Below are 18319 nucleotides of genomic sequence, written 5' to 3'. Positions count from 1 at the left end.
TACTGATCTGCATTTAGGGCAGTCGCCCAGGTGGCAGATTCCCTATCTGTTGCTTTCCTAGCCTTTTCCGAAATGATTTCAAAGAAATTGGAAATTTATTGAACATCTCCCTTGGTAAGTTATTCCAATCCCTAACTCCCCTTCCTATAAATGAATATTTGCCCCTGTTTGTCCTCTTGAATTCCAACTTTATCTTCATATTGTGATCTTTCCTACTTTTATAGACGCCATTCAAACCTATTCGTCTACTAATGTCATTCCACGCCATCTCTCCGCTGACAGCTCGGAACATACCACTTAGTCGAGCAGCTCTTCTTCTTTCTCTCAATTCTTCCCAACCCAAACATTGCAACATTTTTGTAACGCTACTCTTTTGTCGGAAATCACCCAGAACAAATCGAGCTGCTTTTCTTTGGATTTTTTCCAGTTCTTGAATCAGGTAATCCTGGTGAGGGTCCCATACACTGGAACCATACTCTAGTTGGGGTCTTACCAGAGACTTATATGCACTCTCCTTTACATCCTTACTACAACCCCTAAACACCCTCATAACCATGTGCAGAGATCGGTACCCTTTATTTACAATCCCATTTATGTAATTACCCCAGTGAAGATCTTTCCTTATATTAACACCTAGATACTTACAATGATCCCCAAAAGGAACTTTCACCCCATCAACGCAGTAATTAAAACTGAGAGGACTTTTCCTATTTGTAAAACTCACAACCTGACTTTTAGCCCCGTTTATCAACATACCATTGCCTGCTGTCCATCTCACAATATTTTCGAGGTCACGTTGCAGTTGCTCACAATCTTGTAACTTATTTATCAGTCTATAGAGAATAACATCATCCGCAAAAAGCCTTACCTCCGATTCCACTCCTTTACTCATATCATTTATATATATAAGAAAACATAAAGGTCCGATAACACTGCCCTGAGGAACTCCCCTCTCAACTATTACAGGGTCAGACAAAGCTTCACCTACTCTAACTCTCTGAGATCTATTTTCTAGAAATATAGCAACCCATTCAGTCACTCTTTTGTCTAGTCCAATTGCACTCATTTTTGCCAGTAGTCTCCCATGATCCACTCTATCAAATGCTCTAGACATGTCAATCGCGATACAGTCCATTTGACCTCCAGAATCCAAGATATCTGCTATATCTTGCTGGAATCCTACAAGTTGAGCTTCAGTGGAATAACCTTTCCTAAAACCGAATTGCCTTCTATCGAACCAGTTATTAATTTCACTAACATGTCTAATATAATCAGAAAGAATGCCTTCCCAAAGCTTACATACAATGCATGTCAAACTTACTGGCCTGTAATTTTCAGCTTTATGTCTATCACCCTTTCCTTTATACACAGGGGCTACTATAGCAACTCTCCATTCATCTGGTATAGCTCCTTCGGCCAAACAATAATCAAATAAGTACTTCAGATATGGTACTATATCCCAACCCATTGTCTTTAGTATATCCCCAGAAATCTGATCAATTCCAGCCGCTTTTCTAGTTTTCAACTTTTGTATCTTATTGTAAATGTCATTGTTATCATACGTAAATTTTATTACTTCTTTGGCCTTAGTCTCTTCCTCTATCTCGACATTATCCTTGTAACCAACAATCTTTACATACTGCTGACTGAATACTTCTGCCTTTTGAAGATCCTCACATACACACTCCCCTTGTTCATTAATTATTCCTGGAATGTCCTTCTTGGAACCTGTTTCTGCCTTAAAATACCTGTACATACCCTTCCATTTTTCACTAAAATTTGTATGACTGCCAATTATGCTTGCCATCATGTTATCCTTAGCTGCCTTCTAGTACTGAATACAAGCTGAATAAATTAGAAGAACTGGAAAGAAAAATTATACGGAAAATACTCGGTCCGCTAAGAACTACAGAACTCTGTAAATAAAGGAGTAATTATGAAATATACCGGAACATAGAAAACATAAGAGATACAATGTGGAAGAGGCGATTGATATTTTTTGTACAATTATACAGAATGGATGAGAACAGGTTAATCAAACAGATCTTAAAATATCTTTGGAACAAGAAGTGAACAACAACATGGATTCATGAAGTCAAGAAAGATTTGGAAAGAAACAACATAAGGGAAGAAGAAACAACAGAGAGAGATATTTTTAGAAAGAAAGTGTTAAAAATGGAAGGATTTCAAGCTCGGGAGGGAAAGAAAACAGGCTCAGAATAGTCCGAGAAAAGGAAAAGGAGACATTGTGAGCAGATCAATGAATATTGGAGGAAGAATGAACAAGAAAAGTTGAAGCATTGAAATTGTCACGTGATACCCAGAAGACCCTAACGGAGAAATAATAATAATTATTATTTTTAAAAAATGATACATACAACAAGAAATCCCTTTTATGGGGTCCCCAAATTAAACATTCAGAGACACTAAACATGAATTCCAGAAGCCACAGATGGAGAAACTCGAGCTAAAAGAATGGAAAATTTTAAGAAAGATCATAGTACCAACATTTCGGAACAATAAAATAACATACATCAAGAATGAAACGCTCTACAAGAAAATTGAAAAACTCTCAGATAGTATGCGAAAAGGAGGATACGTTTTTACCATCATCTTCTCAGAATGAACTCTAATAGATTAACCAAACAAATCTTTGACTTCTTTCGTAAACGCAAAAAAAAAACCATCAACTGGTTTAATGAAACTGGAAAATACATAGTAGAATTAAAAATTACAGAAAATTCACTATTCGATCGAACAGCTATAGTAATAACTTGGTACGAAAATATAAGCTTCCAAGACAAATCTACATTAAAAGCCAAACATATTATCTCGGGAGACGAGAGGAAAAGAAGATCAAGAAGACTGAAGAAATACCGGGCACTAAGAAAAGAACAACACACAAAGAAGTGATTGATTCAACTACCCCTAAAGAGGGTGAAAAGAAATAATATTAATAATAATAATAGTAACAATAATAATAATAACAAAAACAACTTGAACTACTACATGAACAAGCAGAGAAAATTGGATTACAAATCTCTTTTGAAAAAACAAAATTTATGACCGACATCAAAATCGCATCAAATGAACTTAAAACTGACAATAACAATATCTAGAGTAAACAAATTTAAGTATTTAGGTGAATGGATTATAGCAAACTGTAACGTAAATAAATCTATTGAATCGACACTCCAGAAAATAGAGTTTGCTTTTCAGTTAACAAAAAATATATGCAACAAAAAGGCCCCACCTCGAACTGCAAAATCCGACATTAAGCAACTGTAATCAAACCTGAAGCACTCTATGCTTCAGAGACAATCAATCTGCCACACAAAACAGTAAAACACCAAATAGAAGTGAAAGAACGTAAAATAAAGAGAAAATCCTTGATACAAGAACCAAAGACGGTGTAAATTATCCATAGCCTAACGCAGAGATATATTAAAACATCCCAAAATCACAGACACAATGCGAATGGGAATGCAAAGAATTCAATTCATGGGACACTTAGAAAGAATGGACCCGAACAACTAATGCACAAAATACATACATTCCTAAAGAACAAGTCTACTAGACCGAATTGGTACAAGCTTACAGAAAAAGAACTGAAGACATTAGGATCACCAATCCTACTTGACCGGAATGAAATCAGGAAAATCACTCACACACGGGGGTTTCGAGGAAGAAGAGAAGAATACACAACATGCATGGTCAGAGCAACGAAAACAGATACAATCGTTGCGCATGAAGAAATACTGGGCCAACAGGAAGGCTAGAAAGTGTTGAATTCGCGTGGTCCTAAGCGACCCATTCGCAAATAATAATAATAATAATAATAATAATAATAATAATAATAATAATAATAATAATAATAATAATAATAATAATAATAATAATAATAATAATCACAAAGAAAAAGAAGAAAAGATGGGAAGAGTGCAAGAAAAATGTAATTGGGATCTATTACACTAAACTTGGGAAATATTTTACTTAGCCTAATTATGATTACAAATTACATTTTCAACAAGTAATCCGTAAAACTACAATTAATTTACAGCATGTTACTCTTAAGGAAACTACTGACTTTTTCTCATGGATGTGGAATAATATCTAAGTTTGACAGGAAAATTCATTATTCAGTTTTTGTGTGTGTATTTTTCTTAGTATAGAGACGCTCCCAAGTTGAGAAACCCGCGGCCTATTTTAGTCGCCTCTTACGACAGGCAGGGGATACCGTGGTTATTATTCTACCGCCTCCACCCACAGAAGGAAAGGAAGCAATGCCAGGAATCAGCAAACGGCCCTGCGATCGCCAACCCACGCTCCTAAGTTGAGAACATCTAGGGCCACGTTTACTCGCCTATTATGGCAGGCAGGGGATACCGTGGCTTTCATCACTAGGGGAGACTAACCTTGGAACTTGTCTGGCCCCGCGGTGTAGGGGGCAATGCGTCTGCCTGTCACCCGGCGGCCCCGGGTTTGATTCCCGGCCGGGCCAGGGAATTTTAATTGTAAATTATTAATATCCCTGGCCTGGGGACTGGGTGTTCGTGTCGTCCTTAACGTTCCTTTCTTCACATTCAACAATCTACACTTCCGCAATCCACTTAGATGCAGATTCCTCTCAAATGGTGAAAGTACTGGTAAAAGATCTATAGAGGTCGACGTGACGAAAATATATATTTTTTAAAAAAACCTTGGAACTTTCTAAATGGTCCTTTCCCACCTTGTTTATCGTAGTTAATAATGAATTTTAGCCTTTCAATTAATTTTTCATTTACTTTGAAAATAAATTAATTGATTTTTAAGACTCTCATCGCTAAGCCTATACGTCTTTTGAGGGAAAGAACATAGGTAGTTGCATTTACTAAAAATCATTGAGTCAGATTACTACATTTTTTAAACATTCAGTATTCTGAATTATTGAACCGAATGGCTTCGAATGGCACAAGAAGTTATTAAGTCAGCCTACATAGAAACGCACTGCTACGTGTAGCGGGATTGGGGTAAGGAAATCATTAAGTCAGTGACTTGCTACATTTCAATGCCGTATTCCTTACTTAATGTTGGTCGTAGGAGTCGTAAATTTTATAGATGTTTACATTCGCAGCACGTGCACGAGAAAAGGTTTCAGCTGCAAGTATCGCGATCAGTGACATTCCGCACTTTAACCAGCCCTCTCTAGAAACAGCGCTTGAGGGGAGAATCAAAGACCTATCCTGATAATGTTAAATCTAACAGATTTTCATCCCGGTTTCTTTGGAGCTGTCCAAGGTAATAAAACTAAATTTTGCTAGGATGTAGATTCATATCTCATTCATTTATTGACCTACTTTCTTGGTTCTAGCTTTATTAATATCAAGATATGGATTTTTTTAAATCAAGTTCATATATTTTTAATTTATTTAAAAATATTTACGATCAAACTATGTGTGGAATATCTACCGTTGTACATCCATATAAAAACAATAATGCTGTTAATGAGAGACAAGAATTTCAAAGCTCTATATTAAGTAGCTTCTGGGAAACATTCGTAAAACAGTAGTTTTTCGGAAACCACACTGGAAAGTGTAATGCCACTTACAAAACATGGGTGCTATCATGCTTCTTACCAGTTAAAAACCAGAAATGAAGTATATCGTCCCCGTTCTGCCAAAACGGCGAATGTAACAATGCTCTTCCTATCCATTATTTCCCTTAATACTGGTCACGCCTTTCAGCTATATATTGATATGCGGTCCATCAGAACAATTTTCGTTGAGTTCATTTTCCTATGGGCGAGTGTAAAGGAAAATGAACCTTAAATACATCACACTCTAGGAGTGAGTAAATGTCATGCAAACATACATTCCTTCAGTATGGTACAGTAAGGTTCATTTTCCTTTATACTCGCGCATAGGAAAATGAACTCAACGGAAATTGTTCCGATGGACCGCATATCAATATATAGCTGGAAGGCGTGACCAGTCTTAAGGGAAATAATGGATAGGAAGAGCATTGTTACATTCGCCGTTTTGGCAGAACAGGGACGATATCATAGCAGCCAATGTAGGCAACTTATGAAACAGGGTGTTTATTATAAATCAACATAAATCACCGCATTCTAGATCAAATAATTCCTGAGATATCTTGTCTTAAATGAAAAAGTGCTCACGAAATCTGGAGAAATGACTTGTGCAGTAATATGTTATTTTTAGATTTATAAATAGTTACAGTCATCCAAAATCAATGAAATATACTTCAAAATAAAGAGCAAACACCAAATAATAATTTTCCATATAAAACTAAAAATGACATTTTTTTATCAATACCACCTTTTGTACTCTCCTTAAACCCTTCAAGATCATGATTATATCAATTGTGACTTTTGGTCTAAATTTGATATGGGATCACCTCACCTGGAGAGACATGAAAGAAATCAAAAAGATGAAGGTAAAATATTTAAAGATACTTCTTTGCATCTCCAAATATGCACCTTTGAGGCTGGCTTATAAGTTAACGAGAGTCTTTCTTTACAAAAGATTTGAGATCCATGATCATGTGACCATCTAATTCTGAAAGTGAAGCAATATTGCGAGAAACTAAAGAGAAGAAGAAGCTCCTTTGGTTGAAGTTCTATTCCAGCCATCTTCAATCGAGAGCGACATACCTTCGGAGCCAGTTTGCTCCCCGCTCTCTAGGAACGAGAGCAGATTAGCGAGCAAGTAGGGGAAGTGCATGACGTAGTATGTACTGAAGGCCAGTGGCGCTATTACAGTACGGCCGCGGGATGCAACCCGCCTGACTGCTGCTCTCTTGTCACGTGACGAGCGGAGCAAGTAACACCGGCTCCCTAGAGTAACTACGTGATGACGTCTGTTCTATTCTACGGCGGCTGACTGCTGTTGAGGGCACGCACTCAAGATTTGAACTGAGACAGAGTGTAACATGTTTTGCAGTGCATGGATTTACCACAGAATTTGTACAAGTTTCATGAACCGTCTCACGCATTACAGTGTACAAAGAGAGCGTTATTAATTACGCAATTATGTAGTGAGTGATTCACTTGCCTTGTTAATTTAACGTTGTTTCTTTTTCACATGGCCGTTGGCTGTTATAAATATACATAAAACTTTATGCTAAGTTAATGAGAACATTGTTGCCATAGCGTTTGATTTTATGCCACTAAACACGGCAAATGAAAGCGGAGCGGTGGTGGTGGTGGTGATTATTGTTTTAAGAGGAAGTACAACTAGGCAACCATCCTCTATATAACACTAATCAGAGGGAAAAATGGAAGGGATCCGAGGCTTCGAAAAATCAAGATATCGGACAAAGAAAGACAAGGGCCACGAAGGGCGTGAAAATGAAATACTCCCTAGCTCTCGCAAACCTAATAGCGTCGGGGTCGGAAAAGAACAAGAGTTGACCAAGGGAGGTCAGATAGGATAGATGAAAGTAAGGAGCTTGGCACAAGTAAGTGGAAGAAATGCCAGGACTCAGCTGAGGGCCTCGTGATCACCAACCCACGCTCCAAAGTTCAGAGCCTTGTAACGTTTCATGTCATTAGATGTGGTGGTATTTATACCGAATATAGGCCTAGGTGTTTTTATGTTAGATAAAAAAATCATGTGAAATATTCATTATGGATTGTTTTACACCGTATAAAACGTATGAAGTCACTTTTTCAAAATTTATTTTAAACACCGTCCATTAATTTAAAATTGAGCATGCACTAGCAAATATATAACTCGAGTACCTGCTTCAAAATATTATCATCATCATCTTGGTATTCTGCCTTATGGCAGATCTTGTCATGGGATGAACCTCTTCCACTCTTGCCTGTCCTGCGCCAAGTTTTTCATGTCCGAATATTTATTTCCTTGGATATTGTCCAACATTTGATACTTTTTACTTCCTCTTCCTCGTTTGCCTTTCACCATTCCTTCTTTCAGTAAACAGTCCCTCCTCAAACAATGTCCGATCCAGTTCATTTTTCTCCTTCTAATGATTTGTAACATACTTCGTTCTTCTCCAACTCTTCGTAATACCTCCTCATTTCTTACCCGGTTTTCCCATTTCACTCGTTCTGTTCTCCTCCATACCCACACCTCTAGTGCCTCCAATCTTCTCTCATCTTTCTTTCTCAATGTCCAAGTCTCTGCGCCATACAGCGCTATGCTATAAATGTAACACTTTTCCTCAAATCTTTGTTTAGTGGTCCACAAAATAATTTTGATTTTTCTTATAGCCTTCTTTTGCTATGGCAATTCTTTTCTTAAATATCTAATATCGTGAGTTTGTTAAGTTCTATTCGAGTAATTATAACTTTTCTCTCTGCTGAAATGTAGTGAAATGCTTTCCAGCTCCGGCGGATTAATTCCTTTGTTTAATTTCAAGGACATCCTAGGGATATATTTGCAAGTACTGGAGAGGTAAATAAAGAGTATCTCGTCCAGAATTGCTGAAGTTACTAGTTCTGATGTAATAGAAAGGAACAATAAATCTTCATTATCATTCATTTTTCACCCTGACATATGAAATGAAATGAAATGATATTGGAGAGTGTTGCTGGAATGAAATATGACGGAGAAAAGCCTGTCCCGCCTCCGCTTTTTCCAGCGCAAATCTCACATGGAGTGACAGGGATTTGAACCACGGAACACTGCGGTGAGAGGCCAACGCGTTGCCGCTTGAGCCACGGAAACTTTTTGAATGAATTATTCTTTCCTTCTTTCTTTTTTCTTTCCTTATTAATGTTTACCCTCCAGGGCTGGGTTTTCCCTGGGACTCAGCGAGGGATCCCACCTCTACCACCTCAAGGGCAGTGTCCTGGAGCGTGAGACATTCGGTCGGGGGTACAACTGAGGAGGAGGACCACTATCACTCCCAGGTACCCTCACTTGCTATGCTGAACAAGGGCCTGGTGGGGGATGGAAAGATTGGAGGAGACAGTCAAAAAAGAAGGAAGAAAGCGGTCGTGGTCTTAAGGTACGAACCATCCCGGCATATGCCTGCGGATGAAGTGGGAAACCACGGGAAACTACTTCGAGAATGGCCGAGCCGAGAATCGTACACGCGTGCCTCCCGGCATGGCAGCTAATAATAATAACCACTACACCACAGAGGCGGGCGTAAATATAACACTATTATTATTTGTAGTAGTAGTAGTAGTAGTAGTGGGATGGCGCGATTAGCTCAGTGACTTAGAAGCTGGTTTCCCACCCGGAAGCCTGAGAATTGGATCCCGGTCGATCCTGGGTTGCGATTTTCATCTCAAAATTCACGTGGTGTCAGGAAGTGGAATTCCCCCTGTGGGTGGGGGTGGTAGAATAACACCCACGGTATCCCCTGCCTGTCGTAAGAGGGGATTGAGAGGGGCCTCAGAGGCTCTTAACTTGGGAGAATGGGTTGGCGACCACGGGGCCCTCAGCTGAGTCCTGACATTACTTCCACTTGCTTGTGGCAGGCTTCTCATTTTCATCTATCTTATCCGACCCCTCTTGGCCAACTCCTGTTCTTTTCCGACGCAGACGGTAATATGTTCCGAGGGCTGGGGAGTCTCTCATTTTCAAACCCTTCGTGGCCCTTGTCTTTCTTTGCCTGGTACCTTCATTTTTCAGTCGGATCCCTTCCATTTTTCTGTGATTAGTGTTATATAGAGGATGGTTGCCTAGTTGTACTTCCTCTGCCAGGCTGAGTGGCTCAGACGGTTGAGGCGCTGGCCTTCTGACCCCAACTTGGCAGGTTCGATCCTGGCTCAGTCCGGTGGTATTTGAAGGTGCTCAAATACGTCAGCCTCGTGTCGGTAGATTTACTGGCAGGTAAAAGAACTCCTGCGGGACTAAATTCAGGCACGACCTCGGCGTCTCCGAAAACCGTAAAAGAGTAATTCTTCTTCTTCTTAAGCCGTCGTCTCCAAACGGAGGTAGACGATCCATACGGCCAGCTCCGATCTTGACGTTGCAGCCATGCCATGTGGATTTATTGGAATATCTCTCAGAATCTTTAATGCAGTGGTTTCCCGTTGCCTTCTGCATCCTAATGCCGTTGACCAAACTGGTTCCTCCACCTTTGGGAACAATTTCTTGTGCCCAGGACAATAGAGTGCCCTTACCCATACCCGCTCATCCACTCTCAAAGAGACTGTTGGCACTTGGTATAGGGGATCTCCTTATACCGGGAGATAATCGGTTCCTTCATTCGTTAGCCGCCTGCATATAAAATGTTATTACATTATTATGTACTTTCTCTTATAACAATAATCACCACCAGTACAACCGCCATCACCACCTCGGGAAGGGCATCCGGTTTTAAACCGCCGGCCAAACCTAAAAGGCACTGGGCGAGTTGGCCGTGTGGTTAGGGGCGCGCTGCTGTAAGCTTGCATCCGAGAGAGAGTGGGTTCGAACCCCCACTGTCGGCAGCCCTGAAGATCTTTTCCCGTGGTTTCCCATTTTCGCACCAGGCAAATGCTGGGACCTTGCCTTAATTAAGGCCATGGTCCCTTCCTTCCGACTCCTAGCCATAGGAGCATGGGTAGCTTCAGCGAGTCCAGAAATAATGATCTGGGAAAGTTGAAGAAAAGTTTAGTAGTAGTTGTTGAGAATGTTGTTGCTATTGTAGCTGAGAGTTCGATATTCTCTTTACGAAGACCACCCATGTAAAAGACCAAATTTTGATTATTTATCATCTGATCGGTAAAAAGAGGTTTAATTCTATGTTACCCGAGTGAAATGCCTCTCCTGAGACTTGCCTAGAGAAAAGAACAAGCATTACCCTAAAATGAGCCGACGACAGAGCGAAAAAATATCACACAGGACAGCCTGATATAAATCTTCATTATAGACTGTTATGCCTTTCAGCGTTTAGTCTGCAAGCTTCTGTGAATTTACTGAACACCTCCACGACAATCTGTTTGTAACTAATCCTGTGGCCTCATATACCTCTCATAAGAAACTGAGTCCTCTTTTTTGCTATTTGCTTTACTTCGCACCAACACCGATAGGTCTTATGAAGACGGTGGGATAGGAAAGAGCTAGGACTGGGAAGGCAGCGGCCGTCGCCTTAAATAAGACACAGCCCCACCATTTGTCTGGTGTGAAAATGGGAAACCATGGAAAATCATCTTCAGGACAGTGGGGTTCGACTCCGCTATCTCTCGGATGCAAGCTCACAGCTGCGCGCCCCTAACCTCACGACCAACTCACCCGGTAAAAAAAGAAACTGAGTCTAACCTTCGTCGTCTTAATCTCCTTCTACTTCATGAGCAAGTCCATTATTCCCCTAGGTAAACTATTCTCCGCCACCGAAGCCGGTTTATGCGTACAGCTTCATCAATTGAGTTCGTTCCTAACTTCGCCTTTATCGCCTCATTCCCGAATATCCAACTCCCATTGTTCCCACCAGTTTGTACCCCGAATCATTCTCACTATTTTAATGTCTGTTACTCCTAACTTATGAATAAGATGTCCTCAGACCCTAGCTTTCACTCCCAAAAAGTTGCTGTGAAAACAGACCGGTGTAGAGATTGTTTCGCCCGGAATATTACGATCCATAATGTATTATTGGTAGTAGTGTAGTAGGACTGTGGTATTCCCTTTAAGAAGACCAGCCATCTAAGAGTCCAACATTCCTACAGAATACCGCATTATTAGCTTTGTTGCACCATGATTCAATTTCGCTTACTACACTACCATCCTGGGAGAACACACGTCCAAAATGTTTGATATTATCTACCTGCTCCACCTCTATATTAACAATCTGACAGTCATTTTTCTTGGGTTTCTTACCTACTGACATGACTTTAGTCTTGGAATCGCTAGTTTTCACATCATACTCAATACACCTATTTTCTACTTCCAAGATATTAGACTCCAAGGTTTCAGAACAATTTGCCATTCAGACCAAGTCGTCAGCAAAGGCCAGACTCCTTACTACAAGTCCACTTAATTGAATCCCTCCCTACCACTTTATATCTGTCCGCAGATGATCCATGTAAACTATGAACAACAAAGGTGAAAGATTACAGCCTTGTCTAACCCCTGTACGTACCTTGAACCAAGAACTCATTCATCTTAAAAAGCTTAGTCCAATCATCATTATTGAATGCCTTTTCTATATCTGTGCATATTGTTTGTATATAAGAAATAGATACAGGTTTCAATGAAGTATCCTCTATAGTTAAATTAATCTGTTTTACTGACAGGTTTTATACATTTTCTTTGAGGAGGCCCGATTTTTATTTTTTCACTCCTCTGCACATGATGATTTTGTTCTAGGCCCAGTTCTGTCATGCAAACCTGTCCAAGCCTGAATTTTTTATTCAAAAATCGCTCTGTTGTATATCTCTGGTTAATGTATTCCCGTTTCTTATAGTAGGTCCCTTTGTACCTCTTGGATCCAGCGTACTTTAGTTCTCTTGTTCATAAGAAACTGTATCATTTGCAGTGTTAACCTCCTCCGGCCCCGTTCTTAGGGCGTATCCGAAGAAAACTTTCCAATACATTAACATTTCTAAAAGAAATACAACTAGGCATTTTTGCTACAAAGACGAATGATAATGTGTTCCGTCAGATAAAACTATAAAAACGGAAAGTCGATGGCTGCGAACGAAAGGGTTTCTGTCCCACAAAAAAAAAAATGCATTTTTGAGATTTTATCATCAATGAATATTTTACTTCAAAAAATACACAGTATAAGACAAATATCAACGCAGCTCCTAGAAGGATGACAATAGATGGAGAGAAAATTCAGGTGGAGAGATTTAAATACCTAGGAGAATGGATAGAAACTGGGCTGACAGAAAAAGAAGCAATGGGAGCTCAAGTAAACAAAATGAATTTAGCATATAAATTAACTACGAACGTCGACAATAAGAAGAATATTCTGATGAATGCAAAATTGAGATATTATCAGACAATCATTTTCATTCATTCACAAATTCATCTATGCATTAATTCATCAACTCTTTCAATTAGGAATGCTCTCTCCTTAGTTGGTGGGTAATCGTGACTGGGAGAGAAGTGCTTATTCATTCGTCCGTGCATGAATAAAATTCACTCACGCAATAATTCACTAATTCATTCATTCATTCATTTATGCAGCCATTCATTTATTCAATTCATGCATAGTTTCTGTTGAATGTCGAAGAGAACTCTGTACAGACTTATGATAAATAAATAATTAGTATCAGGGGCGTTATGAATACGGGCCCGCTTGCCAAAATAGAAAATCGGGCCCCTGAAATAAAATTATTAATTTAATTATAAATAAGTATAAATGCAATTACAGGCGGTAGAAATATTGCAGTGTATTGTAGAGTTAAATAATCAAAGGGTTTGTTGCGGATTGGAATAACTTACCAAGGGAGATGTTCAATAAATTTTCAATTTCTTTGAAATAATTTAAGAAAACAACAGATAAGGAATCTCCCACCTGGGCGACTGCTCTAAATGCAGATCAGTAGTGACTGGTTAACTAGATCTATATTCGTTTTTGTAACATCATTATTATTAAATAATGATTAATCAGTTTAATTTGTGTGCCTTCGTTGTTTAACGGATAAGCTCCTGAACTGCCAAGCATGCACCACTTAGATGTTCGAGCTTAACTTTAATTGGTTCAATTTCTCAGTGACTACAGAAGTAGGCCTATACTACATAACGATACCGAAATTTCGGTTGTAATTATTTATTCTATTATAACACAGAAAACATTTGTGTGTTGTATGTTGTATGTTGGATCCTCTACGGCTCCACCAAGAGCTGTCATAGATGGCCTAGGTGTCACTGAAGAGGCGTACTAGGGAAATGAGGAGTGAGGTAGTTTCCCGTTGCTTTCCTCACTGAGCCAGAAGTTGCTCTTGCACATCAGTCTGCCAAGCCCACTGAAATGCCTGCACCAACCGACTCTACGAGCGACATTTTCACACCATTCATAGCAGGGACTGACTGCATAAGGAATGGCATTACTAGCGTCACTCATATCTCAGCCACTTTCATATTGTCAAAGCCAAGGATGAGACTGAGACAGGTCAATGGAAGTAACAATTTTATTCTAGCCCTTACCAGAAGACATAGTGCACTGTAAACACTACATCCTGCCAGCAAAGGCATAGAAAACATTTAGGAACCAATATTTCAGGTTCCCTATGGGAATCAATATCTTTATCATCTGATGGCCAGGCAAGCATCAATTTTTGAAAATGACACAAAGTGTCTCATAGTGCATTGGCACTGCCAGTGGCTCCAAGTAGCCTACGCAGTGTCCTCCACGGTAGCACTAGCCATGCGTCTTGATAGGTGTGCTATTTACCAACTGATGAGCTCAACTTAGCACACTGGGGCGAAACGCTGGCAACCAGGAATGAGTTAGCTGGAAAATGTATAATGTCCAATAACGGACCAACTATATTGGCATAACAAAATTAAATCATACACTATTCAAAAAGTTTGAAAATTATAAATCCTAGTGTCTTAACTTCACGCAAAGAGAGCTCGTTCCAAACTGAGTTGAGCGATTACTATTACACCAAATTCTTATTGGCCTTATACAATTTTGTGGAATAAATATATGACAGCAGTTACATATTCTGCAAAGTGTGTGCATAATACGATCTCAGCTGCACTACACAAAGGGAGGGAACATTTTCTAACTAAAATATGATATTTTGTTACAAATTTTCATTGCTCTAATTATTTTCCAATATTTTGTTGCAAGTCGCTTGAGAAGAGCGTGGTTTTTTAATGCTATTTGTTCGGGACGTCTTTTGCCCCTACTTGCACCATGTGATATGAACCTGCGTCTAATTGGAACTGCGGATGTGTAGAATGTTGAATGTGAGGAACGGAACATTATAGACGACACAAACGCCCAGGCCGGGGATATTATTAATATTAATAATATTAATAAAAAACCCTATTTTGACGGATTCTACAAAATCGCCCCGATTATTTCCATGTAGTATTTCCATCTTTCGTCAAGGGACTGCGGGATCCCTTATAGGCCCGAGCCCCCCTGCATTACGGTCCCTGCAAGACCTATGATTACGTCCCTGATTAGTACAGACAAACCCCCTGTGGGTGGGGGATGCAGACGAAGAATAGACCCACAGTATCCCCTGCCTGTCGTAAGAGGCGACTAAAAGTGGCGACCAAGGGATGATTGTATTAGAACCATGAAACTACTTGTGATTAGTACCATCAAGTGGGGAACACCATGGGTCGCCTTTACTTGCGAGTAGTACTACAAGGTTAGCTACACAATAGCTGCAGAGAGTGGTTCACTGTGGGTTTCCTGTACCAGTGATTAGTGCCCACTGTATGAGGAAGACCACGGGAATACCGGCGCCCGTGATTAGTGCACCTATGTGAGGAACACCATAAGTCTGCGTTACCTGCGCGACGTACAATACTTGTGAGTAGTACCATAATTTGAGGAACGCCGTGAATCTACGCTACTTTTGATTAGTACCGCAACAGACAAATACCATAGTTCTACTTTACTAGCGATAAAATGAAATGCCGTATGGCTTTTAGTGCCGGCATATCCCAGGACGGGTTCGGCTCACCAGGTGTAGGTTTTTCTATTTGAAGCCCGTAGGAGACCTGCGCGTCGTGATGAGGATGAAATGATGATGAAGACAACAAATATACCCAGCCCCCGTGCCACTGAATTAACCAATTAAGGTTAAAATCCCCGACCCGGCCGAGAATCGAACCCAGGACCCTCTGAACCGAAGGCAAGAACGCTGACCGTTCAGCCAACGAGTCGGACTTTACTAGCGATAAGTAGCATTATGAGGCGCCATTAACCTGGATTTTGGACCCCTTTAGAAAACAAATATCCTCGATTCAGGATTGTACTTTAGAAGCAGTCCCTTGGTCAGTAATACTGTTGTTTATGATAGTTTCTGTGTCGGATCCACTGATTGTTTTAAATTCATATCCATCCTTTCATTCTTCATCACATTTTAAAAAAAATTCTGGTCAGTGGATGAATTTGAACTTTTAAATTGTCATTATACTGTACATATTTCATACAATTAGGGGCCGATGACCTAGATGTTAGGCCCCTTTAAACAACAAGGATCATCATCATCAGTACAGACAAAACTCTTATTTTATGTACATAGAAGTAAATCACTATTAAATATTACATTTTGTGAGAAGTGACGATTACCAGCAAAAATTACTAAAAAACTTATCGTTACAAGAGATTCACTTACTTCGAAACTCTAACAGAAACCGCCGAAGTAAAGATTTTTGCTAATGTATAATGGAAACTCAGAAGCTACTCACCACCAACGTATATCTTGCGCACCACTGCATCCACTGTGAGGCTGGCCCATCCGAACCGCTTCCAGTGTTCCCTGGTGGGAGCGCAAACCTCCAGAAACCTGTGAGCATGGTCCCTGAAGCACACCATGTCTCGCCCGCAGTCGTGATCTGAAGGTAGGGGAACGGCCGCAGCACTCTTGGCCCCGGCCACAGAACAACACACATCCACAGTCCTCCACAGTATCTTGTGGACTGGCTCCTGGGGGAATCCTACTTGTCGTAACCTATTCTCACCCAGCAAAGCCCACAGCACCACTAAAATCCGACATCTGAGAGCTGTATCACTGAGAGAAAACACTACGTCTTGATCACTCACTTCAGAGTCGCCCGGATGCATCCCAGGTGATGAACTGCCTTTCAGAATCACCACAGGAGATTTTATTGTGCAAGTCCCACCGCTTTCCTTACATATCACCGAGGCATCCGGAGAAAACTCACCGAGGTCTTCCGAATGTTCACTGTTGTTCCTCATACCTAATTCCCTGTACACACCTCGAGATTTGACACTCTTCGGTTTCATTAGATCTTCTTTAAATTTGATGCGCAATTGCGAAGCGTGATTTGAAAATTCTTCTTGACTGACATCTTTCAACTGGAATGGCTGAACTTCAGAATTGTCTGACTGTTCTGGCACTGATTCGTTTCTTGCTGTCATTACTTTTCTCTCCGCTTCAACTGATTCTAGTTCCTCTGCTCTTTGGAATATCGCAAGTTCCTTCCTTTCAGAATTGTTGACAATCCTCCCTTGTTTCGTCTCGACAATGACGTACCGCCGTTTCGGTTCCTCCGATTCACTTATGCGCTCGTCATCTGCCTTCATCTTCCATAACTCCGAGGTTGAATCATCAAGCGCCTCAATTTCCGGGGGCGAAGAAGTGATCACTGCTCCCATACTGTAGTCAGCAGGTGACAGATTCTGACTCCCGCTGAACCTCTTCGAAGATGAACTGGCAGAATCCTTTCCGTTTTCCTCTTCTTCATCTTCATCATCTTCCTCTTCTTCCTCGTCGTAAAATTCAATATCCTCGTTACTTGGTTCATTGTCAAACGTTGTCTCTGCCAATCCCGGATCTGGAGCATAAGAATCCCCAACATCAATACTAGCATCAGAATCGTAATCCATATCCGTTTCCGGTGATGTATCTTCATTCGAGTTGTTGTCTGTAGATGTTGCTGTGGTTGATTCGGTTATAGTTTCGTATATAACATTATATTGCTGCGTTTCGTTGTGGCTTGATGATGTCTCTTCTGAATTCCAAGAGAATATTCGTCCTGAGTGTTTGTCAGAGAACGCCAAATAGTCTTCCATGTTTGTACATGTATGTTTTAGTTCCTTATGACTAGATTCAGTATCATCTTTGGAGATATTGCTTTCCGTTATAATTATTTCCGGTTCGAGTTCTGGCGGTGGAGGAGTTCCATCTGAGGAGGATTTAACGTTTATATCTGGAGTCGTATTATTAATTGGTTCAAGACTCGGTGGTGAACTTCTAGGAAAAAGATTATCTCTCAGATCTGGAGAACTATTAGACGGATATCTACTCGATAAAATATCTGATGGTGAGGCAGTAATGTTTTTTGGCGTTTTATTTTTGATCATTTTAACCTCTGTTATGTCCGGGGAAGAATTCACGTTGTCGTCGAACGAAATTTTCGGTGATCTTGTGGCTTCATAGGAGCTGGGTATGAATGCCGATTCGTAAAATCTGCAGGTATGAACAACGCCTCGTGGTAAGTTCTGATATACTCGTGATGTTGTTAAAGCACGCTTATGACACCACGACACCGAAGTTCCTTTCGCGATATTAACCGTGCTGTATTCTAACTCATTTCCCGTTCTTTGCGGTTCTGGAAGTTTGACATTAAAACACGTATCCTCCTTGCAATGAGTGATCCTGGAAGTGAGCAATTTCTGCTGATTACAATTCAGTGTTCGCTGTTCTTGCATTAATAACGCACCATCACTTTCCGAGAATTCCCCAGCGGATGAAGTCCGC

General features: G+C 40.3%; 1 protein-coding gene across 1 annotated transcript in view; it reads right to left on the bottom strand.

Annotated features, from left to right (window-relative positions):
* LOC136885687 (uncharacterized) overlaps nucleotides 1–17959 on the bottom strand; it is an 88438-nt gene extending 70479 nt beyond the window's left edge. The window contains exon 1 of the mRNA XM_067158390.2: nucleotides 16284–17959. Within this exon, the coding sequence (XP_067014491.2) occupies nucleotides 16284–17922 (1639 nt within the window). The 5' untranslated portion in view covers nucleotides 17923–17959. The remainder of the gene's footprint in view (nucleotides 1–16283) is intronic.
* Nucleotides 17960–18319: the final 360 nt, after the last annotated feature.

This window comes from Anabrus simplex, chromosome 14 (assembly GCF_040414725.1).
Source record: "Anabrus simplex isolate iqAnaSimp1 chromosome 14, ASM4041472v1, whole genome shotgun sequence".
Taxonomy (NCBI): domain Eukaryota; kingdom Metazoa; phylum Arthropoda; class Insecta; order Orthoptera; family Tettigoniidae; genus Anabrus; species Anabrus simplex.
Note: the sequence above shows the minus strand (reverse complement) of the source record. Positions and strands in the feature narration are given on the sequence as shown.